The sequence below is a fragment of the Vanellus vanellus genome (genome assembly GCF_965231255.1).
Source record: "Vanellus vanellus genome assembly, chromosome: 4".
In the NCBI taxonomy this organism is placed as follows: Eukaryota; Metazoa; Chordata; class Aves; order Charadriiformes; family Charadriidae; genus Vanellus; species Vanellus vanellus.
The window spans coordinates 79,632,030-79,657,646 of NC_138909.1; the positions used below are offsets into that span (position 1 = coordinate 79,632,030).

Consider the following 25,617-nt stretch of genomic DNA (forward strand, 5'->3'; position numbering starts at 1 on the left):
GTTCTCCCACTGAAAAAAATACTCCTGTTCTTCACCCTCCGTAAGAACATAAAGTGCTAGGATGGCTGGACCTTTGTGTTTCCCAGCCCCCGGTGCACTTTTTTTCCTCTGAACTTGACCCACATACGCTTTTAACAGTCACAGTCTTCAGGGACAAGGCGTTGCACACCTGAATGATGATTTGGTGTGAAAAGCCACCTCCTATGTTCGTTCAGAACCTGATTTAGTTTCATTTAATGGAAGCACAGCCTGTTCCCCAAGGGGAACGTTGTTGGGGAGCATTCACAGGGAAGGGCAGTGCCGGCAATGATGCACCAAGCCCATACGGCTCCTTGCAAGGAAACCAAGGGGACTCCACTGGTTCATTAAATTTCTTCATCTCCACTAGGTTTTTCTCAAACAGAAAAGTTATTAATATGACTCGTGACTGTTGCAGTGAAGGATCTGGAGAGCTACTCTCCAAACATCACAATTGCCTGGACTGAGACACTTCAAAGAACATTTAACCAGCCCCTGGCTGTCCATCAGGGCCACCACTGTCCCACTTTGATGTATTCATTACCCAGCATGTGGATGCTTCCAGTAAGGCAAGTCTCATACCAGCCAGGTAGGTTAGAGGAAAACTGTGCCTCCAGAAGCTGTGAAAGATCATTGCTTTTCTCCAGGAAAGTTGGAGCTTCTAGCTTTGAAATGCTCTGTCCCTATCAAGCGTGTGACTTTAACATATACACCTATATGTGACTGACAGCAAGAGCAACCCATTTCCTGAGTCTTGAATTCCTCATGACTGAACTACTGCACACCAAAAGATGGCAGAAATAACTGACTTTACATTAAATACCGTCTAGGAAGATCTGATGGAGCAGCAGATGCCTTTCCTAATGTGCCCCTCCATGCAGAAGCACTGGTGAGAACGCACAATGCGGGAGCAAAGACCCTGATATTAAACTTCTGCAGCTGATGACTTCTACCAAGGTAAGAGCTTCTGTCAGCTTGGAAGGCAGATACACGCATTATCAGAGGTTTCCTGTGAAAGTCAGCAGTGGGGCTGGTACCACCTGTACTGTTTTCAGCTTGGGTTTGGTGGGGAGAGGAGGAAGAAGGACCTTAGACCAGCAGAGTTCAGACCTTAAAATTTCAGACTGGCACAAATCCTCTTCCTCTACTTCAAAGAAACACAAGCAACTTATCATTCCCCTCAAGGCTTTTATGTCTGGAGGTGGCCATGTCTTGTTCTCTAATGAGAGAAATGAAACAACCAAACAAGTAAGTCAGGTTGTGTTGGCCAAAGTGTTCAACTACTATTGTTCGTGAAGAAGGACAGGAACTGAAAAGGAATTACAAGCCGACAGTGAGTCATGTTATGCCGCCTTGCCTTTCTTCCAGAAGAGAAAGAAGGACAAATTTTCCCTTCAGATTCTCTAATTCCCCGAGGAAAAGGGAAACCACGTTTTACTTTTAGCAGCTTTTGTTCTTGCCTGTGGTCCTGGACCTCAGGGCACAGACAGAGCGGTGCTGCCGGGGAGGCAGGTACATCTGACAAGCCAGAGTGAACCATTGGTGTGAGCCTGGAGAATTTTCTTTCATTTCTATTGTCGTGCTTGTGAATTCTGCAGGACACTCCCTTCACCCCCCAAAAAAATTAAAAAAAAAAAAAAAAAAAGAGAGATTCAAGGACACCGGAGTCAGTTTTCCAAAGATGGAAACCTGCTTTTTGCCAAGAGGATTTCCTGAGCAATCTAAGTGGTTGAGGGTCTTGTCTCAAACAAAGTTTGGATCGGTGGGGTATCTCCTCGTGCACAATTTGTGCCGAGGGATTTTCATTCCTTTACGCGTGCTTCTTCCTAAGCCTGCTAACTAGCGAGGACTGTTGCCCCTCGACACCAGCTCAGGCTCTGATAGCTTTTGTAAGAGCATTTGTATCAAAATATTGTTGTGCTGGAGTCTCCAAGGCCATCTGGGGCTTTGTGCAGACTGGGTGCTTACAAATGAATGTGAACCAAAGCAAATCAACATTGCTTGGCAGGGATGAAATGTGTTGCTGGGGTCTGTCTCTGCCAAGCTAGACTGTTTGGCTCCAGTCCTGCTCTTTGGGGGGATTGTCTGTCAAAACACAATTTGGTATTGTACGGCGCCATGGTTACATGGCTCACTACTCCTTTAACCCCTCTCAGGCCTTACACTCTTGTTATTTGTTGAGTGGAAACCTGTGAATCTCCAACTCTTAAAGCAGACCTCGGGCTCTGGTACCTTGCACCAATTGTCCCTCGCGCCACTGTGTTGGTTCAGGTAGAGCTTTCCCTTAGGAGCCATCAACTGGTACGCTGCAACCTTCTTGAATGTGAGACATTATTTCTTAATGCCGTGAAATAATAAGAAGACATATCTTTGTACCATCTCATGATGGAAGCCTGGCTTCTTGGCCTAACCACTTCAAAACCTGGTCATCCTTTCAAGGTGGGAATCCAGCTTGGACATTTGATAGACTCTCCTTGATTATCCCATCCCTTCACGAGCGACAGCTGCTGCTTCTGCCAAGGTCTGCTGGCAAGCCCAGAGGACACCCATTAGAGGACAAGCCAAGACATCAACGTGAATGTCCTCGTGGGTTTGCCAAGAGGTGTGTAATCATATCACCCTTGCCACTTCTGACACGTTTCTGAGTTCATTCAGCCTAAATATTACTTCAACCAGAGAAGGCTCTGGGGAAACCTGATAGCCACCTTCCAGTGCATAAAGGGGGCCTACAGGAAAGACGAGCAAAGCCTGTTGCAATAGGACGAGGGGTAATGGCTTTAAATTAAAAGAGGGAAGATTCAGAGTAGATATAAGAAAGAAATTTTTTACACTGAGGGTGATGAGACACCGGCCCAGGTTCCCCGGAGAGGTGGTGATGCCCCATCCCTGGAAACATTCCAGGTCAGGTTGGACGGGGCTCTGAGCAACCTGATCTAGTTGGGGATGTGCCTGCCCATGGCAGGGGGGTTGGACTAGATGGCCTTTAAAGGTCCCTTCCAACCCAACCATTCAGTGATTCTATGATTCTGTAAATATGGACATAGTAAATTACCACAGTGGTTTGGCCAAGAGACAACATTACAGGTGGATCCAAGCCCACCATATCCAGTTTTTGCTGTAGTGAAAATCCTCAGTAAGCACTGGTGGAAGTGCTGTCTCTGAGCATAGCTTCTGCTGGGCCACCTCCCCCCATTGGAGCAGAAGGAGGACGTGCACATTCCCTCTGGCAGGCAGACCCTCAGCTGAGACCCCGCCGAGCCTGGAGATGGCCGAGAAGAGCGGTGGCTCTCCGTAGGTATGACAGGCGGCACGTGCCGTCCCGCAGGCGGGCAGCTGCCCGCACCGCTGTCACGTCTCCCGCCAGCCCTGGCACGCAGCTGCAGGCTCGTCCCCGGCAGGAATGGGAGACGCCGGCGAAACGCAGCCCGCCTGCCCGGGTCATCCAGCCTTGCGGCTTTCCTCCCGCGCTGCGGAATTTGAGTGTTTTCCTTCAAAATTCAGGCTAGAGCACGCCGGTACTGCCCGGCGCTCCCAGGCAACGTCTGTTCCAGGGGATGGGATGAGCCTCCAGGACCTGTTATTGTCCCAGCAGGCTGGGGACTGTAGTCCGTCTGTCCTTCTCCTGGGCACGGGGCTGTACAGATGGCTCTGGGGCTCAGCTGGCTCTGACCCGAGGTGCAGCACAGCTGTGTGACCCTGGGTTGGTTTCGTTGAGAAAACTGCTGCTGCTGCTGCTGCGCTGTGAGAAAACACATGAACGAACGCCAGGCAAGATAAGAAAAGTCAAAACACAGAATTAAAGTTGTCAAGATGATAATAGCTAGCAATGCAAGGCTCCAAAAGTAAATGTTATGTGAAAAGAGATAAACCCCTGAAGGGCTGGTTCAGTCTCTCTCTTGCTCTGGAGATCCCTGGGCTGGAGCTGAGAAATGCCCCGAGTCCTTGGCTCAGGTATAACTCTGGCGTGAGGGTACGTCCCAAGTGCTGGGCTCTGAGATGGGGGATGGAAAAAGGGGCACATGAAAATAAAAAAAAAAAGGAAGGAAAAGAGTGGCTGGGCAAGTCGTAGAGAGGAAGAAGTCCATAATGAGTGCATTTAGCCCCCTGGCAGGGCAGAAGCATGGAAGAATTTGAGTGGGAAGGTGAACATGAGCATCACCAGCTGAAGAGCCTGAGCAGCCCTGCTCGACCACAGGTTCTCCCTCCGTCTTCTTCCACCTGCCTTGAACAACTCCCTCCTACAGAAACCCCCGGCAGCACCCCTTCCCCTGGCAGGGCATCTTCTCTCCTGAGCTGGAAGCCCCATGGGAGATGGGCAGGGACAGCACCTCTCCAGCCCTGTCCCGGGAGCAGTGGGCGACCTGCAGCCAGTACGAAGCCATGCAGAAGGCAGGCCAGGACACGAGGGGGTTTTGCCCAGGGGTAAATAAGCTTCTGGGGCAAGGGAGGCTGAAGGCCGTCTTGCCGAGCCTGCGTCAGCCTGGTGTTTGGCAAGAGGCGACCAGACACGCTGGACGTGCCATTGGGAGCTTTGAAGGAGCAAACAGAGGTTCCGACATCCAGCTGTTGCAACCTTCCCCAGGTGTAAACATCTGCGAGGGGCCGTTCCCACGATGGGTGAGACAGGGGCTGGAAACACACCCACCCCCAACCCCCGGGGCTGTATTCTCCTCCTCGCACTGAGAAATGCAAAAGTCACCCTTCCTCCATCCCGGCTTTGTCCAGCAGGTAGCTGGACACCTGCAGCGTTTCAGAGTTAATACACCGCTATGAACTTGTTTTATTTGGGAAAAACAAACACAATTCAAGAAAAGTGAGTTAACATGTAATTACGGCGTACCACAGGTGCCGGCATTGCATTAGAGGTATAGTTAGGCTCCTGCGGCTGGCAGCAGAACCTGGTGGTGAGTCATGGCTAAAATGTGAACGAATTTTCATTTTTAATATGAAATTTGGCACCACCCAGCTCTTCATCTCTTAATCTCTAAATAATACCAAGAGCCAAAACCTAAATGCATGATTTGTTCTGTCTAATGCTGAAAACTAGATTTTTCTACTAGTGCATCAGGGGCTGGGTTAGCCCCGCGGAAGCACGGAGCAAGCGGAGAGGACAGGGTCCTTTGCAGGGACGTGGGTCCGTGCGGAGGTGAGCTTGCTCAGCCGGCGCTCTGCGGTACGGCCGTGCCGTCGAGATGCCGGACCTCAGCTCCCACACCCCACCTCCCAAACCGGGGAGATGCTTTGCCTTACTCTCACCCTGAGTTTCTATCACCAGCCACTGCCGGAAAGACGAGAAGAAAGCGCACGTTCGCGTGGCTGGAGATGTAACGCTCTCTTTTAAAGAAAGCAGCAGCCCCGACGCCGCGGAGCTGGCGAGCAGGCAGGATATAAGTTAATCATCTGCTTGTAATTAACCTGTGACCTCCCACGCCCACGGCACACGCGGGGCAGTGCTGTAGCTTTAACGCGGGCGGTGGAAGCGGGAGGGAGGACAGCAGGAGTGCCAGAAGCTGCTGCAGATCCCTCACTGCTGCCCGGCCCCGGTCCTGGCAGCGCCGTGCCCGGCCATGGGGAGCCGCAGCCTGCTGGCCACCATCCTGGCCGCCATCCTCGCCTCCCTCTTGCCGCTTCCCGCCGCCCCCTCGGCCCACCGCAAGCTCCTGGTGTTCCTGCTCGACGGCTTTCGCTTCGACTACATCGACGACAGCGAGCTGGAGGGTCTGCCGGGCTTTCGGGACATCGTGAACATGGGGGTGAAGGTGGATTACATGACCCCAGACTTCCCCAGCCTCTCCTACCCGAATTACTACACGCTGATGACGGGTGAGTACTTGCCTTTGCTGCGATGCTCCTCGGAGCCGCCAGCTCCCCGTGACTTTTTCCTGCAAAGATGACATAAAAATAACCCGGGTCTCGCTTTTAGCTGGGAGTTTAAAAGCAACCGCGGCGGCGTTACAGCTCGGTGTTGCTCGACTGAAATGTGCTCTCAACTTGGAAATGCCTCTTGGAGCTGATTTTTGAAGTTCTCCTTTGCTCTTGCGCGGTGCTGCCCGGTCCCCCGCTGCTGCCACCGCGGCAGCGCCGCCGTCCAGGGCTCCCCGGTGGGAGCACTGATGGGGGCTGCTGCGCGCAGAACATAAAAACGAGTGGGAAATGCATGGAAAAATGAACACAGAGCCTGCTCACAGACTTTCCAGTTAATAAAAAGGCGTGTAAACTGAGGGTGGCTACGAGAAGGGCTTGTTTTCAGCCAGTTAGTTTTGGCAAGTTCGGAGTTAAATTTCTTTTTAAACTTAACAGACTTTCTGCTTTCACAGGTCCCTGTCTTAACCTTTCCCGAAGTCCTTATTTTTGTAAGATAGTCTGAAATAGCCAAATAGAAAGACATTAAGGATTTTTGCTTTTGCTCCCCTACACTTTCCCTTTTTCTGAGTGCCCAGGAGAGGCTTTTAGTAAATTGGGAGGATAGTCATAATTTTCAGTATGCTGATTTCCTTTTAATCTAAGCAGAGCAACGCAGGATTACAGGGATACTAGGAAGGTACACAGAGTACAGCTGAGCCCTTCACGCCAGAGAAAAACACCCTGGAAACAACATCTAAGTAAAAAAAAAAAAAACAACCAAAACCCAAAACACAAACCCAAACGAAAACCCCCAAACAAACAGTAAAGTTTTTCTGGGGTTTCTGATTGGGTTTTTCTCCAAAGTTATTTAACAAACAAGACATTCCAGCTAAGGAGGAGTGAGAAAATCTGTCCTCTCCGAAGATATGTGGTATCTTCTGCTGTCCTCGGAACAATACAGTGCCCAGCGGTCCATATACCACTTGCTGGGAAAGCAAATAGATGCCATTGTAAGACAGAAATCTGACATCAGTTGTGCCCAGCTTGTTTTGAAACCGCTTAACCCCTTCCTCCCTCTCTTGGGAGGGGAATGCCTTTCTCTTGCTCATCTCTGAACAGAAAAGAGTACAAAACCATCACAGGTTGTTTTTTTTTTTCACGACTCGATGGAAATGCATGAATGCAGAGCAAATGTCACGACTGAAAACAGAGGTGTCACTCCACTGCGGACCTTGTTCTTTACGTGAACGCAGGCACACTGGCTTAACACTTCATGTGCCTCTTTGTTAAAGAGAAGCAGGAAAGTGACTGCTTTCTCTCCTTTCTGCATTTAATCATCACTCCTATTAAGTGCGTACGCGTAGATCGAAGTCTATAATCAGCTTTTCGAGGAATTTTAAAAACATCTTATTTTGTACTTACAAAGAAGGAGTTTTGTTTTAGCTGATGAAACACCACTACGAGACTTTTCACATTTTTAGGGTACCGGGGTTTCTACACCCCAGCTTGAAGCCACGAGACAATCTATGAGACCAAACTCAACTCTTCTTGCAAGTCTCCTGGCCTTCACAATGAGGTTCTCAATGCAAATACAACTTAACCGCAAATAACAATTCACCTGCCTAACACATGAGTCACAGCAGTGTTAAATAGGTCAGGAACCAACCGCGGACCAAGTTTAGATGATGAACGTGCCCAGAGGAAGAACCAAGACTGCACTTGAGCCCCGGGGTGTTAGTGGACCCCGTGGCTGTGTCCTGGCATGACAGCAGGGCAAATCCCACGGCTACACTGTTCTTACCCCCAACGCCATGGTGTGGTCTCTGCAGAAAGAAGTCACTTTTTAGTTGGTGGTGGGAGCGTGGGGCACACGGCAGACATAGCGTCGGCCGCGTTCAGTCCGTGCGCGTTCGATTCGCAAAGCTGGGACAGCTTTTTGGAAAAAACGCAACATGGCAGGGTGACATGAGCATCGTGCCACAGTGACCTGCTTAGGGACGGGCAAGTTACTGTCTCCCCATCGCTGCTGTACGGGCAGGAGAAAGCTTACATCGCGTCTCACCAGTCATGCATCTCCGCTGCGGGGGGGGGAGGGGGGGCTGTAACTGATTTTGTTTCCATTTGCAACTGGGATGTGCGGGACTTAAATGTTACCACAGTTTCTTCTGGGAAATCAGGGACTACAAGGACAAGCTGTTGTTCATATCTTGTCCTACTCTGCTGCTTCCTGAGCCATTAAGAAACTCGTGTTTTAACCTCCAAATTGCCATATTTTAGCATTTGTGAATGCGGTTTCATATTATATTGGCTTTTTTCAGCTTAAGAAATTTCTGGCCCCACCTGCACATTCCCACCCTTGGCTTGTTCATTAGATCCCACCACTTTTTCAGGTAAACGCTCCCGTCCCTTCTTTCTCTGCTCATTCACAAGGTCGCGTGGCCCCCACAAGCGTACGCGGCTGGCAGGTCCAGGACAGCACGTGATGAAAACGCTGGGATGTATTTCTCTCCTGCCTCTATCCATTCATGTGAGCAAGGCCTCTCCTTTCTGCATACTGCTCTTCACCGCAATTCCACGCAACCTTCATGACTCTGGAGAGGTTTAGTTGTTTCAGAGGGAAGTTCTCCCTTATTTCGGCAGCTCTGGAGGAGGACAGTGGACTCTGCTCCTCAGACACCATCACAGTTGGGGCAGGTCAGTCTCCTCAAACATGAACTCACCTCCTCCTTCTGCCCAGACCTGCAGGAGGAGGTTATGGAGGTCAGCAGCATCTGCCCCACAGTGTCTCAGTGCAGATGCCCAACTGCACCCGTCAGCCCTGCCAGAAGGTAGCGTTCCTCTGCAGCGGGCAACTCGCAAGCAATAGCACACAGCGCATCTGCCCGATTATCTGCAGGATCTTCTAGTCATTCCATTTTACTTTACTGAAGATTTCAAGAGGGCAGACTAACTGAATTTGGCATTCATGAGAAACAGCAAGTTTACTGAGTTTTTCAAAGCTATAACCAAATAGATGCAACCATAACTCATGACCAAGTGCCATGTAGCTAAAGATAACTAACTAATGTATGCTAATGCGAAGCATGCCCAATTTGCTGAGACTAGGTGCGAGGGGAAGCACAGACACAGTGGGAGGAACAGGTAAACAGAACAGATAAATTTTGGAAGGGGAGCAGGTGGAGGGAGGTGACTCGCCCCGTGGTCAGGCAGCGCTGCAGGGCGATGGTAGAGCTCTCCACGGGTTGCCCTCCTACTTAAATCTGATGCTGCTGTTAACCTGGGAGAAGATATTTGCTGAAGCTTCCCAGAGTGACACAGAAAGCCTCAGCCCAAAGCCCGGGGCTTGCCTAGAGGTCTTTTGCCTTCCTCCACATCTACAGCAATTATGAGAGAGAAAACCAGAGCATAGAAACAAGAGGAATGCTAATGCTTTGGCACTAATGGTTTGGCTTCTTCATGTAAAGTCACCCGGTGATTCAGAGCTTGGGGAGAAGCTCCAGTTTCCCTTCGAGCCAGGACACGGCGTCATGACCTGCTATTTGCTTGAAGAAGCGCCAAACAACAGCCAAGTCACTGCTGGAGCAAAGGGGTCTCACTGACGTGCAACCGGAGGAGTCGTTTTGTTACAAAAATCTGGTAGCGTGCAAGATAGCCCAAGGATGTCCCGGCTTAAAATCCCACTCCTCGAAAAGCAATTCTCTCTAACAACTCAATTCATGCCGTGTTTCTCAGTTTTGGCTTCCACAGTGGCGTAACGACTGGTTCTTGGGTGGTTGGGTTGTTTTCTGAGCTGCTAGACCGAATCCTACCTAGTGTCCTTGCTCTCCATGCTCCAGTTATGATATTGCAGTCGTTGACCTGAAAGGCGCAGCATAAAATGGTGAATTAGGTCAAAGGAGCTGCTGCTGCTGCTGACACATGTGTTTGAGAGAGCTTTGCGAGGCTCGACGTGGGCTTGGCAAGGGAGGCAAGAAGGAGTCCAAATACGCGTATCCCAAAAGGCTCACTCAATCGCACCATGTGCTGTTTGTTTTGCAAAGAAAGGAATTAAGACCACAAGCCACCTCGGGTTTTTATCCTGTGGGGAGCTTTTAGTATTTCCCTTTCCCTGCCTCGGCCTGGCTCCGTAGGGAGCTCCTGTGCCAAGCTAAACGGAAAGTCTGAGGTCTCCCCGTAACCGCTGCGAGCACGAGTTATTGCTTCAGAGCCCTTCGTGCCATAGCTCTCGAGAAATGCCGCTCACGCTGAGGAGTTTGGGTCTCCCTTGCCTGCCGACTCACAGGCCTTGGGGGCTGCTGGTGGGCCCACCCCCCTATCCCAGCTCCTCTGAACCCCCCCAGCTCGGGGCATGTGGGGGCCCCTCACATTTCCAGCCCCAGGCAGCACAAACAGGGGCGGGCGGTATCGTATCTGAGCTGGAAACTCCAGGAGGATTTATTTTCCAAGATCCTAACAACAAGTGAGATCTTTTCTGGCAGGTCCTCCGGGAGGACGCAGCAGCCACCGGTCAGCTGTGCAGCCCCGCGTCCAAGAGCCATATTTCTCTTGGCCTCCATGGGAAGCGGATGGAGTCCCTGCTCACAGATGTGGGTAGGTGGGTGGGTGGAGAGATGCTTGGAGAGAAGCTGGCGAGGGGCCTCTGTGTCCCTCTTTGGAGAGAATCTGATCTTAAATACTTGGCAGAGAAGCTACAAGATCCTGTGAAGCTTGTGGGATGGAGGAAGAGGCTGAACAGATTGTGTTTCAGGTCTCCTTGAACCCCGAGGTGAGGCCTGTAGCCTTTGCAGGGCTGTCCCACTCTTGCCATAACTCAGCGATGGCATGTTTGGGGCTTCTCTAAAATACAGAGGTGGTGCGTGGTGTTTTCCCAGCCACTGTGGGTCAGCCCTGTGTATGCCATCACCTTCTCCTCTGCACAGCAGGAGGGAGAAGGGCAACCCGGCAGGTCCCAGAGATGGGTGACAGTCAAGGTCTACTCTGCCAGACTGAAGATTTCACCCCTCTTCTGTGTTTCTACCGTACCTCCTCCACTCCTCACCCTCAGTGTTGGCATACATGACTGCTGAGGGGCTTTGGTGGATGACGTTGTGGTCTGATAAATAGCCGGTCTGCTTCTCTTTTCCCCTGAGCACAGCTAACGTTGACATGCGCTGCACCCCGTTTATTCCACGCTTTCTGGGAGCGAATGTCCTTCGGGGTCCCACCCCTGGAGTCCTCTGGGGTCCAGCTGATGTGCACACGTACTGGTACATTTATTGTTTGCTGTGAGAGGTCTCCTGGTTTACAGGACAGCATCTCCACTCTCCATCCACTTGGTACCCGGAGGAAACCCCACCTACACCCCCATTGCTACACCCCCATGGCTGTAGCAATGCCTCTTTTCTGCTACCCGGTTAACAGTACCCAGACTCCAGCCTGGTCCAGGAAAGGATGCTGACAATTTCTGTTTAGCAGTTAAGCAAGCTTTTAACCACATAAACAATACCTGCATGTTGTCATAGATATAAAAGATGGAGGGATAGGAGTACAACAGGGAAATTTATTATCAGCACACATGAACTGAAACTATCTCAGCTTCACTGTCCAGACCGAGAAAAAAGCCAGAAGGACACAAAGAGCATGATGAGTGGCAAGGCAATAGGACTTTTTCTTTTTGCTCCTCTTTTAACCACCACAGATGCCAGCAGCAGCAAAGATTTAAAAGATTCTGACTGTGGCAAACAGTTTTTAAATCAATAGTCTCTTCTTTTTCTTGGCTTCAGTACCTTTCCGTTTCTAACACTGCGTGTTGGGAAGCCAAAGAGCACGAAGAAGTCTGTGGTAATACTATTAACTGGCAGGGAAAGGGTACTATCCTAGCAAGGACAGGCTGGAGAAGAGAGCGGGAACCGGGAGGGTTTTTCATTTTCACATTCTTCATCTCGCTTTGTTTACTCACCGCCTGCAGGAAGGCTGCAATGCCAATTGCCAAGATTTTTCTCTTTCACACATACACAAAATGTTGTAAAAATCTGTGTTTGCTTTCTACCACTTAAAAAAATGGAAACACTCTCGAAGTAGAGAACAGAAAGTTTTCTCTAACACAAGTTCATATGCTACAAATTGAAGCAGAGAGGTTTTTGCCTTGTTACCGGCTGCAACCTCACAGCTCACCGCTAGTATATTTGCTACCAGCTATCAGCAGCAGTAAGTGGACATTCACGTATCAAGGTATTTCTTTGCCCAGAGCTGAAGTCACAGCTGATGACCAGAAAACTGCCAGAGGCTCATATCCTCTCTAATGGTGCAGGCAGCAGTTTGCCCATCGTTTTTTTCTGTAGTGCCCTCTGTAGTGCTTGGAGCTGTGGTGCCCTCGAGCTGTACCCAGCTGTGGGTGGTTGGGGTCCCATCGTGGTCCTTCAGCCCACCACTGCCACTGGAGATCTGGAGATCCACCGACAGCTTGGAGTACCTGCTCTACAGGGACACAAGTCCTGCCTTCCCAGGACCTGTTGGAGTGGGTCCAGAGGAGGCCACGAAGATGCTCCGAGGGCTGGAGCCCCTCTGCTGTGAGGACAGGCTGAGAGAGTTGGGGTTGTTCAGCCTGGAGAAGAGAAGGCTCCGGGGAGACCTTGTTGCAGCTTTCCAGTCCCTAAAGGGGCTCCAGGAGAGCTGGGGAGGGACTCTTGATCAGGGAGTACAGCGACAGGACGAGGGGTAATGGTTTTAAACTAAAAAGAGGGAAGTTTTAGGCTAGAAATATGGAATACATTTTTTACACCAAGGGTGGTGAGACACTGGCCCAGGTTCCCCAGAGGGGTGGTGGATGCCCCATCCCTGGAAACATTCCAGGTCAGGTTGGACAGGGCTCTGAGCAACCTGGTCTAGTTGAGGATGTCCCTGCCCATGGCAGAGGGGTCAGACTGGATGGCCTTTAAAGGTCCCTTCTGACCCAACCATTCCGTGATTCTATGATTCCTGCACAAGCAAGCAACCAAAGCCTTAGCCGGATACTTTAGAAGCAATTTTCATGTACCCCAGCCCCAGCTCCATTATGAAAGCATTGAATTAAGAGTTTCATACTCTTATTAAATGAATCCTCTTCAGGGAAAAAAAAAAAAAAAAAAGAAAAGAAAAGCTTTGTATATCAGACATTTTTCTGTGCTTTTTGATGTGATCCTACTTGGATTGCAAAGTCTCAGCTGACGTAGGCTAAGGTGTTTCTGCTTTGGATCTGTCTGGTATTGGAGGCCATAAAAAATCGGAAAGACTTTGCCCGCAAGCTCTCCTTGGAACATAAATTGTCCGTGCACACCTTGCAGGTACCTTTTTTGCTCGGGGGCCTGCAGGTGGCAGGGCCACTTTGCCCAGACCAGAGCTCCCCACCTGACTTCTCATGAGCCCTGGTCTTCTCCAGGCCACATAAGGTTCAGCACGCAAGTTTTGTTTTTTCCTGAGGTCTTTCTTTTCAAAGCAGAGCAGATGAGACCCAGCAGGGGAAGAGCAGAGCAGGGTTTATATCGAGGTGGGCAGAGCTGGGCCCTTCAGGATGCTTTGCTCACAGCTGGCTGGGCTCAGTCCTTGGGGATGGCAACACCCCGATATCTGCTCCGGAGCGGGAATATGGTCTTCGTGACTTTAAAGTCCCGCTCTCTTCCTCCTCATGGCAGACAGCATGGGCAGAGCATTTCCCAGGGCAAGACATCCAGCGGGTCTCCAGCGGGGCTGGAAGTGGGGTGAGGAGCTGAGAAATGAGCATGTGTGGGTCAGCGTTTAGGTGGCTCTTCAAGCAAGGGACTAGCAGAGGAAAGACATTGTGGGGAGGGAAGGGAGGGGAGAAAGGGAACTGCACGTCTCGCTTCGGCTGTTAAAACCTACCTACCTTTCGTGTGTGCAACAGGTGGAGGAACTTAACTCTTCCCCAGCCTATACAGCCCCACGGCAGCCTGAGCTTGCATCTGCCCCCCTGGCTCTTGTCGCTTCCCGGGGAGTGGGACATGGGAGGAAAGGTCTCGCCGCAGCGGCAAGGCATGCATACGATATTACACAGTACAGTACATTGAGCTAAATGCACGTGCTTACGTTCATCATCAGGTGGATGCGTGCAGATTGCAGTACCTTTGCTGCGTTGGCTGATGTACACACCGTGGGGGCTCTGCTAAATCTGATTTGCTCCATGCAGAGACACTTCACCTCCGTTGTGCGGCCGATGCAGCGGGCATGGCATTGCGCGTCTGCCACGCGCTGCCTCTCTTCTGAAAACTGAGTGTCTCAGAAGAGCGTTTTCTCTTGTAGATTTAGACGCAGGTGGTCCCTGTATGATGTATCGTGCCTACTGGTGACCCTACATGCTGGCCCTGCGGTCAGTGGAAGACCTCCAAAGGAAGAAGAGGCCATTTGGCAGCGGGCAAACACCACAGGAGCGCACTCTCTGGTTTCCAAATCTCACATAGGGTCAATGTAGGGTGCACAGCGCTCAGCATCACTGTGCTCTTGTTGTGGGTGGCCAAGTGGCTGCAAGTTTTGTTGTGGGTTTTTTTTTTGTGTTTTTTTTTTTTTTTTTTTTTTTAAATTTCATCTTTGTTTTGCATAGATTCATTTGAATGCTGACAAAAGTGCCTGGAGACATGGGAATGTGCTTTAGACAAAGCCAATGCTGTAAGAAGTGTAGTGTCCAAGTAAGCTGCAGCACACAGACTTGCAAATGCTTTTGCTGGCCCTCTTCCAGAAGGATACAGCAGTTATCATATTCCTGGGAACTGTACCCTCTTTGTTTTCCGCCGTTGCTTGAGGAAGGGGTGCTTTCTGCTACAATTGCAGTGAGTTTAACTAGCGAAAGCTGTGTGCTGAAATTGCCTTTTGCCCCGTTACTACTTTTGTAACTCTTAAGATAGCATTTGGTTACAGGGGAAAGCTGCAGCAATGGAAGCAATAATAAATTCACCTTGTTATGGTAACTGTCTAACACCATGTTGCTATTTTGATAATCACTTAAAAAGGAGATCACCAAAGGTCATCTTCTCAGGATGGAGAAAAGAGGTTACAACAGGGGCTGTAAAGAACTCGGGTTGTACAGGTGACTCAAAAGAAATTTGAGAATTGACCTTAATTCTGTGTACGAATGTCTTTGAGGAGGAGAAATGACAGCTATTGCAGGGCTTTTTAATCTAGTGAGCAAGGCACAGAACAGCCGTGGTTGGGGATTAGGAAAGGTCAAAAATAAGATTAGAGACCAGGCGTACCTTTTGAACAGTTTTTACTGATGACAAATATCGGGAGGAGCAACCCAAGGAAGAGATTGATTAGTTGGGTATTGCTGTCTCCCAAGGAGGTCCAGGGTCTCTCTGGGGCACAGGCTTCAGGCGAGGAGACCTGAATGGGTCCTGGCAGCATTAAATGGTCATGTCTTTTGGTCTGCCTGAGTAGCTGGTTTTCCCTCTCGGCCCTGTGAACCAGGGGTGTCTGCGGTGAAAATCTATGCCTTATAGTCTTCTATGCCTCTCTATCGATAGAAAAAAAGACATTTGGAGTCCACGGAAGAATCAATTTGTCTGATGTGGTGATCAGAAGAATCTGTATTAGTGCATGCAGTTAATTGAACTTCCCAACAATGCTACAAATAACAATCTCTGTTCTGTTCCTTAAAGAGGTGGGCAAACTGACAGCCGACCTCAAATCCTATAGGGAGCTCACGTCATCAGCAGCTGGAGCTCATTGTTTCTGTATGAAGACTATACTATACGCCACACAAATACGTGACTTAACCCCTTCAGCACCGTCCTGCAGGATTCCCAGTCTGGCACCAGTTGCCTACCTCCAGTTCAGCAGGTCGATATACGCTCAGGAGTAGGTGGACTTCAAGAAGCTGAAGAGATGGTGTTGTCCTTAAAGTAGGAAAGCCGTAGTTTTGATGCGTTATAGAGGCCTCCTTCCAGCTGTTTTGATACTTACAGTGGAGAAAGCACGTGGCAGCCTAAGGAGGACAGATTACTGCCCATCCATTCCACCAGCTCTCCTATATTAAACCTGTTCAGTTTAATATGGTGAATAGTGACTGCCACAAATTGGGACTGCTTTTCTCCGCTGGGGAGGAGGAAATGTTTTGCATAATTGAAATACTTTGTAGTGGGGAAGGAGAGTTCAAAATCCATTTCAAGTTCACATGTACCCAAAGTATATGGCGTCCTCTGCTCATAATTATGCCTTTTCAAAACAAGCATACCAAGGTTATTTCGGTTCTGATCACCACGCTCAGTCTCACAATAATCAAAGCCTGTTATCCGGATCCTTGCAATAGCGTGACTCACCAGTTAATGCCGAGTGTCTCACACATGCATCAGCTGTTGCTTTTTAAGATATGAAAATCGTGAACTCCCAGTACAACTTAATCATCAACAGTTCTTTTTCCACTTCTGTTATTTCACCGGCGTATTAACTCTTAAAATGCGGTATCTTCTCTTCTGGCAGTAACAAGATGTGGAGGACGTCTCTCGGCTATACCGGTTTCTTGTAATATAAAGCCGCCTAAAAACCCCCAAGTTGCAGTATGAGGGCTGAAAAAGTCTGATTAAATGATTACTGTCCCCACAACCAAGAACAAAGCGTGTTCATTTAAAAACACCCACAAACTAACAATAACAGAAAATAAAAGTAATACATAAAGGGTTTAGCCAAGTTTTTGCTTGTTTGCCCTATGGATAAAGGAGAGGGGAAATGCGAGTTTCCCAAACTTTATTCTATGTTTCCAGACCATACTCTTATCCCTTCCCCTTCACAGATTGCGTCCTGCAGCCCCCTGGGTCTGTGCGCTGGCGGGTACCTTAAAATGGGCTCAGACTTGGCAGATGTTTCATGTGTGGAAGGAGCCAGGTGTCAGCCGAGCATGTGGCACCCGTGCGGGCCGCCGCTGCTGTGGTTTGTGTGTGCAGAGTGGGTAGAGCACGTTGAGCTGGCCATGGGGTGTGGGATTTGTTTCTTCTGGCCTCAGCCGTCTAAAAGTTGGCTGTCTGAAGCTAAGCTCTACAATTAGTAGAGAGCAATATGCACCTCCAGAGGGTAACTCCTCCTAGGTGCCTTAGATGTCTATCTTAGGACGGCATGAATTGCCTTCTAGAGATGCCTCCTCTTCTCCACTGAAGAGGCCACGCAGCCACACACGTCCCTGACAAGCTTCGGCAACTAACTTTTAGGTGGCTGAACTGGGGGATGTACAGAGCTACCTAGAGGACCTCAATTAGAGGTAGCAGACTCAAGAAAATCATATGAGCTGTGGCAAGGTAAGAGGTCCCTGAGTTCAAATCAGGGATTTTCAGCTGAGTTGCTGGACAAGCTGGTGGTAGCAGTGGTGGTGCTGGTGGCACCCTTCTGCTGGAGAACACCAATCTGATTGTGCTGTTTTTTTCTCCACCCCCAAAGGTCGCCACTGTGAAGTCCATCAGATGATTGGAAACTACATGTGGGACCAAAAGAGAAATGTATCTTTTGATATTGGTGTGAATAAAGAAAGCCTGCTGCCTCTCTGGTGGAATGGATCGGAGCCTTTGTGGGTCACAATGATGAAAGCAAAGAAGAACGTTTCCATGTATTACTGGCCAGGTTAGTATGTCAAAAATTGCTACCATCTTAATGGTGCATCTTTACATCTTAGCACTCCACACTCTGTAGGATGACTCTTTAATACACCGAAATACAGACAAGAATTATGAGTGCTTTACTAACCACTTGTAGAAATGAAGTATCTTTTCTTAGGCCATGACAATTTGCATATGCTTAGGAAGGAAAAGACTGAAGTGTCACTGGAGGTAGCGTTCCACCAAATGTTACCTTCAAGGGGGTTGCTGGCTTGCAGAGTGTCCCCTCCTCCACCAACTGCTCATTCCTCTTGCCCACCTGTAGCTTCTGCTGCGCTGAATGGCTCACAGAGCAACGCTGCAGACCATGTCACTGATCAAAGTTAAACAGTAACCATCCTCCCCCAAGTCTTGTTTGGTTTTAACCTGGAAATTAGAAGCTGAGAGCTGAAGATGATCGGCTCTGTGGGAACAGCAAAATCCAGTTGAAGGACAAAGCAACCTGGTTTGGTGGGAGGTGTCCCTGCCTGTGGCAGGTGGGTTGGAACTACATGATCTTCAAGGTCCCTTCCAACTCAAACCGTTCTGTGATTCTGTGAGTCTGTGATCCTTTGGTGAGATGGAGCAAGCACTCTTGTCCTCCATCATTAACTCAGCTGAGGTCCCAGTTGCTCTGAGTCTGAGCCATTCGTTTGGAGGGAATTGGCTTTTCTGTTCCTCATTTCTTGGGTATTGGACCACTGAAATCACTAGGGATGTATAATAACAAGTCTTTTTTAACAACTAGGAGTATACCCTTAGGTGGTCCATTTAGGGACCTACACGGAAATAAACGTTCCAGCTGTGCAGCCAGACCAAATCCCGTGCAAGTTACCCAGCTTCTCAACTTTTTCACCTTTTAAACTCTGCTACTGAAGCAGTATGCAAATATCCTCATATGTGTAACTGCAGGCTCGAGGACCACGTGTTAGAAGAGCCGTACTGAACACAGCCAGTGCCAGTGGGTAGGGCAGCAGCAGCTGACTCATGCCGTGGGCTCCCGGCCAGCTCGTCTTCTGCATCCCAACGCTTGTGTGCCTGGTCACGCTCTTTCCATGCAATGTGGCTACTGGCATCCCAGAAAAAAAGGCCACAGTTCTCAGGAAAGGGAAGAAAGAGCGAACTAAGATGAAAAACATGAAAAAGCCATCCAGAGTGTTTCTACAGTACTGAAGAGCTAAAAGATCTGAGGGTGACAATATTCACTTAGGGACCCAAAGGCAGTCCAAGGGACTGGAATTGCAGATTAGGTATAATGGTTTGGATCAGCCCTCAAAAAAAACCCCTGCTTCTCATTGGAGATCACCCAAGTGACCTAACAGCAGCGCAAATAGTGGGATATAGAAATTATACAAGAATGTAGAAATCCTTCTGAAAATATACAAAAAGACCCATTTCTATAGACTATTCATTTTTAACTACTAATGTAACTGCGCTGAATAGGTATAATTATGTACTGAACAGATGTAACAGTCTACAGACGGCTACTGAAATCCAAAAGAACAGTTTTGCTTTCCATCAAATGCCTTTGGACCTTACCTGGCTCCTTCACGTTGCCCTCTGAGCAGTGTCTCCCAAGGAGAAGACACATGAGGTGTATGTGTAGGTATCCCCATGTACATACGTATGTCCTTCACACTTATCTACAGCAGAGCCTCCCTTTTTCCAGTTCTTACGTTGCCAAGCGTATGCGTTGACTCTCTGACGCCACAGAGGGGGAATTTGTGCCCTGCTGACGCCAGCGGGAGTTTCTGCCTGGATCTGGTATTTTACCCGTGGACTGTGATGTGTACATCTGTCTGTCATTAATTATTTATTTGTGACCGACGACCTTTGCCAAAGTCAGTGCCTCAGTTCAGCGAATGCTTAAACACATGCTTCTTTTTAAGGCTCTTCATGTTCTCAAAGGCCGCGTTGGCCACCCGGGGTCAGGCCCAAGGCAGGAAGCAGGGTCAAACCATTGAAAGACAACACGGGGCAACTGGGCCACAGTGGGAGTCCAGGTGTAACTGGAGTAAACAGAAGTTACCCCAAGTGCAATAGTACTTATTTATTACCTATTTTCTTTTTGGAACTGTTTTCTAGTTCCATTGTAAGGATGTAATCTTTTCTTCTAGATTTATTATTTTAAAGCTTTAGCTCTTTAAAAGGCATTTGAATGGGGAGTGATGCCAAACAAAATGAAAGAAAAAACAAGAGTTTAATAAGCAGGGTGGGCGGAGGTCCCACGGGCATTTGCACCAAGTAGGGTCTGCTATTATTGATTAACTTTCCAGCCTGAGGGTATACCGCTGCTTAGTGATGAATCTTGCAAATCTGATAAAGATCCAAACAGGAAAAGTTTGGGAAACTGTTAACGAGAACAGCAACGTACAGCCAAATTCACCACACTTTGTTCTGGAAGATGCTGTTTTCTCTTTGGCCAGCGGTGAAGACAAACGAGACCAATCAAACGTAGCAGAAAGGCGTTGCGAATGCCAGCGAGCTGATTCCCAGGGTTAACGTGCACCACCGCCTTTTCCTCCTCAGCTCCAGTTCCAAGCTTTGCAAAGTCTGAACCTGAAATCTGCTGCTTCATGTTCTTCCCTATATTCCTCTCTCATGCGCAGTCCGCGCTTAAAGGAAGAACATCCAGACCCCAGCGAAGAGGGACACAGAGCAGGAGGGCTGTTGGATGCGAACACCCATCCGTCACGGCTTTATCTGGGAGCCCAACATAAACAGGGCAACGACAATGTGTGGGCAGAAGTCATCTGGGCTCTCCTGCCTCTCCAAGCAGAGGAGCCAAAATACTGCCGTGCCGGGGGTCCCAGCCGCCGCTTGCACCAAAACGCAAGCACTTGGCTTGTAGGGACATTTTTCTGCTTTCTTCGCGGCATTTATAAGGCAGTTTCTGCTCCTCAAGGCATTCCTGGGGAAAAAGTTGTGTATCCTCTGGCTCTTTGCTAAGTAAAACACAACCGCTAATGGCATACGTGGGGTGAAACGTGCAGGTTGCCTGTCTGAAGCACCGTCGCTCCAGCAGATGGAGAAGCCCCAGAGGAGTGCGAGAGCATCCCGGCAGTCCCACCAAAGCCAAAGCTTCATATCGCTCCTCACGCTCAGCCTGGTGGGTGATGCCATCCCAGACCTTCAAACTCCTCCGTTTTCCAGCAGCCTGTGCAACCGCTTCAGCTGAAGTGCCGTGACATCTTTTCTCAACACCGAAATGAGAGAAAGGGGTAAAAAAAAGTGACTCTAAACCCCAACCTTTCAACATCTAAACACAACATTGGCCAGACTGTGGAGCTAGTCTGGAAAGTTTTCAAAACCTTTTGTTATGACACGAAGTGTCCGACTGTTAAATCAATGTTTAGAAATGCAATTCAAAGCTGGCAGAAGTTCAGGTCTCCGTGTCAGATAGATAAAGAGGAGCCCATATATCACTGCGAAAGAAGTCCTTATTCCTGCTCCAGTAGTTCAGGTTTTTAAATAAAGCTTTAGCGTCATACAAAACTGTGCAGAAAGGCATCTAACATTACAAGTTCATAAATACAGCTCATCTATTTGCAGTTTAACCAAGAAAAAACTAACGTTCCCTTTGTCTGGCTCCAAATCTTTTAAAATTTCCTTTCCCATAACATTTAAATGAGAAAATTTACCATCTGTCCTGGCCTCTACCAAAGTGAAATTTAAATATTAAAGGGTCTTCATGGCCAGTATTTTGGAATTGTAACGAGCCTTAACATCAAAAATCCAATTTTTAGTTCTGTTCATCACAGAGGCTGAAAAAAAAAAAAAAAAAAAAGAAAAAGGAAGCTTTTGATATCTAAGCAGCCCAAATTTTCAGTGTTACTGCCACTGAACTGCACACTTGAAGACCAATATTTAGTGGCCAAAACATTTTCTAATTGTTGCTGCCTCTGTAGTCTTTTATGTCACGCTCATCACCTGACGCTCTAGAAATAGCAAAGATATCTGAGCAACTAAAATATCCCAGATCCCCAAGAGGTTAATGGTTCCAGTTAAAATTATCTCATGAGTAATTCTGAGGAACATTATTTGAGAAGATGTCAGTATCCGAAGAGGAAAAAAAGAGGCAAAATCATCATATTAGTCATTGGCTATGAGCAATTACCCGCCCAAGCTAAAACACTAGGCATTTCCAATGTGTTTCCAAACACGTCCTTAACTTCTTCCCCGGCTTTGGAGCCAACCTTTTCCTGGCTTTGGAGCCAATCTTCTCCCAGACTCAAGTGTCAGAGGAGAAATTGGCTCTGAAGTTCCACTTCAGTTTCGAAATACTAGCAAAGCCCGCAGAGGACTACTGCATCACCTCCGGCATCTGAGGGAGCTGAAACCCCATGTTTTGCTGCTTGGTAGCACCCAGGACATTGTGCAGAAGACTGCAGCTGCGCACCCTCAGGGCAGGGGGCAAGGGCTCCTGCTTCCTGGAGGTGGCTTCAGGTCAATCATGAAATAACTTTTTTGGATGCTTTGGTTAGGCAACAGCTGGGACACAACGTAATTTCTTGAAGGTGTACAGATGTATAGAAGCTTTAGTATGGGGTGGTATGGAGCCAGTTCTTGTCAAGTTACCTGCAGGCTGTTCATCGAGGTTGCAGGTTATTTTTGTGGTGGAGAGATAAACACTAAAGTATCTCCGTGCAGAAAGGGGAGAATTAAGTCATATAAGTTTGGGGCAACAGGGGGAGAACGAAAAGTGAGCAGCATCACACACTCCCACAAGTTTTATACAAACAAATTTAGATAAGTCTTCAAAATTATTTAAATAAGTTTTCACAGAAAAGTAAATTAGTCAACTACGTGTTCTGTTTATTGTTGCAAATAATTAATTCTTACAGATAATTAATCACAACAGATGTGGTCCATTGAAACACACAAACAACGTGGAGATCTGGGAGGTGCTACCACGGACCACTGGGAGAAGAGACTGAATCTGGCATGTGTTCTAGTGCTCTTTAATTTTTGGAAAGGGTAACCCCCATCTGACTTATGTGGCTTTCTGGAACTCAGTGAAGATTTTTTAAAATTTCCTAAGCTCAAACACTTTAAGTTTTTCTAACCGTTCATGGTACCCTTGAGAAGTCACGATCAGAAGTCTCTTGGCCAGCTTAGCCTGGAAGTGGTGTGCTTTTCCCCAGGCCCCGGTGTTGCACCTCAGCGATGTGAGTTCACGCGGGCTGTGATGCACGACACCGACAAATTCGCTTTCCTGAGTGTCCCAGTAAGCAAACCACTCTAAATCACCCCTGAAAGTAGCTCTGCTCGCTCTAGTGCCCTCTCTGCACTTACACCTCCCGTGCAACCTTCTTCCCCTCAAGCAACAAGTCAACGTCTGCCAGTTGTTAATGCCTATTCCTTTCATCCCAAAGGAGAAGCAAAGTGACCCAAATGTCAGCAGATTCAGGCTATGGCTTATAGATGACTTTTTCACCTGACTGTATTGCTGTATGCAGAGACCATTTTGCAAAAAAAATCTCCTTTTTTTTTTTTTTTTTTTTCCTTGTGCCCCAGGAATACACCAGAAAATGCCTAACTGTGATGGGAGGACTCTGGGGCTCTCGAAAGAGAATTTGCATAAATCTCGTGTTTCTGAAAGCACAGTTCTTTAAAATATTAATGTTATTCAGCAGCATAGTAACCAGAGAGCGAAAGGGCAAAAAAACCCACAAAAACATGTTTTTGTGTGTTCAGGGCCATGTTCTCCTGTAGGATTTGTTGCCATAAATTTCTGGGCCACAAAACAGACTGTATTTTGCAAGGAAGGTTGCAAGTTACCAAGAGAGTTAATTGGTTTATACTGTTTTAATAAGACCTCCTGGGAAACAGATTTAATAGCGGAGTGCCAGTATCACATAATAAAATGCGGTTTATAGAGGATATTACGATGTAAGATAGAGTGTGTCTAACTGGAAAGTATTTGCTGAACTTTCAGGGAACAATATCGAAATCTATGATGTTGGAAGCCTGGAAACGAGGCTATGTGGCCGCAGTAGTCAAAATGAAAACAAGGTAGCCATTTAGGTGGAAACCGTCTGCCATGAGGGAATCAAGAGTTTTATCGTGGGAAGGTCACACAGAGACCTTCCTTTTAGAGAGGGAAATAAAAGGATCCAATGTATGGTTTGCTACAAGCGCTCGTGAAACCAACCTCTCTCCCCTTTTCCCTTCCCAAACACAAGGTTACCTGCAGGGAAGGTGTAAGGCAAGTAATGTCACCAGGAATTTACAAACCTGCATTTGGACCCCATGGCGTGGGGTCTGTGACCGAGGTGAAACAGCAGAGCTTACCACATTTTTCGCTCGTAGGTTGCGAGGTCGAAATCCTTGGAGTCAGGCCAAGTTATTGCCGCGAGTACTTCAGCGTCCCAACAGACAAAAACTTTGCGGATGCCATCAGCGATGCTCTCGAGTCTTTGCGGTACGTCACTAAGACTTCTGCGACGTGGGGTTTCCTCTCTCAAGGATGAGTATCTGGGTTTGCTGTAGGGCGATTTTGAGGATTGGCTCCCAGGTAGGAAGATGGAGGCTGGCCATAGAAATATTGCCATTACAGAAACAGCCCCTTACATTAAGATCAGAGGGAAAGATGCGCTCCGCTCTTCATGTGTAGGTCACAACACAGAGGAGACATCCTGACTTACTGTTTTTAACTCGTTATTTCAAACCACTTCCAGATCAGCCCGTGAGTATCTGTTCACTGACCTGCGAGAGCAGACTTTGAAATTCTTGGATTTGGAGAGAGCTCCTGGGAATTTGGAAATCCTGAAATTCAGTTCAGGTCACTTGTTTACGAAACCAATGCTTTGGTGCCTTGTGCATTCTAGAACATCTCAAGCACAATGGCTTTGGAGCAGGCATGTTGGAAGGGACCTACAACAACCATCTAGCCCAACTGATGGGAACATATCTCTCAGATAACTCCTAGGAAAAATATATGCTCCACACCCAGCTTTCCAGTTCCACCATCTCTCATCCAAACATTAACATGGGACATTTCCACATAGGTTGTAAAATCAGGGAAGATTGCACTGCCTCTCATGGAGCCGATGCCTTACCTTAGCTATAACTAAGCTTCCTCTTTTAAAACCTTGTTGGTTCCATAATTTATCCATTGCTAGGATACACTTCTACTTGCAAACTGCCGTAGTGATTTGAATCTGAAAGGTTTCATATTCGGATGCTGAGTGTTGATTGTCCTTGAAATGAAGGCTCCAAAATGATGAGAGAGATGCTGGAGGTGTTGCTCCCAGTTGCGCACTGGGTCCTGCTGCACAGATGCTCACTAACCAGTGTCATTTACGGCATGGAGCTTAGAGAGAAGCTGTTCTAGAACACGTGAGACATTTGATGCTGAAATGATTTAGCTTAAATTTTAACAAAAAGTTATCTGCGTGTGACATGAGGAGGTGATATGTGCCATAGGAGGCTCTCTGGAGCTTTTGTGACACTTTTAATTCCATTAATAAAAAAGGGAATGGAGAACTGAATATAGACACCAGATCTGACTTCTGGTGGAAGCCCAGAATTATCATAGAAAGGTTTTTTGGTCGGGTATCATTTGGGGATGGGTCAGGATATGCTTGAAGCTTCCCACCTGGTTTCTAGGAAGCAAGGTGCCTAAGGCTGCTCAGGACAGTTTGCAGCTTTGCAATTGTCAACGTGATTAAAAGCGAGGCACAAACTGTTAAAAGCTCAAGCCCTTCAAGCTTCATACTTGGCGTACAAGTATCTAAAGGGTGGGCTGAAGGAGGATGGAGCCAGGCTCTTCTCAATGGTTCCCAGTGACAGGACGAGGGGCAATGGGCACAAGTTAGAACACAGGAAGTTCCGTTCAAATACACGGAAACACTTCTTTACGGTTCAGGTGACAGAGCAGTGGCACAGGCTGCCCAGGGAGGGGGGGGAGTCCCCTTCTCTGGAGAGTTTCAAGACCCGCCTGGATGCAGTCCTGAGTAATGTGCTCTGGGCAATCCTGCTTTGGCAGGGGAGTTGGGCTAGATGATCTCTAGAGGTCCCTTCCAACTCTGAAAACTCCGTGAATCCGTGATTCTGTGAAGCTGCTCTTTTGAGTAGCTGGAACCCATCGAAAACGTTTCAATGGCTAATTGACCAGTCTGCAGTCACAAGGCTGCTTGCTGCTGCCATCGGTGGAAAAGAAAAG

General features: G+C 48.2%; 1 protein-coding gene across 1 annotated transcript in view; it reads left to right on the plus strand.

Moving 5' to 3' along the window:
• Window positions 1-5,585: 5,585 nt before the first annotated feature.
• ENPP6 (ectonucleotide pyrophosphatase/phosphodiesterase 6) overlaps window positions 5,586-25,617 on the plus strand; it is a gene marked incomplete at both ends in the record, with an annotated part of 32,026 nt that continues 11,994 nt past the window's right edge. Inside the window, 3 exons of the mRNA XM_082482078.1 lie at window positions 5,586-5,841; window positions 17,257-17,436; window positions 23,763-23,874. Coding sequence (XP_082338204.1) covers window positions 5,586-5,841; window positions 17,257-17,436; window positions 23,763-23,874 — 548 coding nt within the window. The remainder of the gene's footprint in view (window positions 5,842-17,256; window positions 17,437-23,762; window positions 23,875-25,617) is intronic.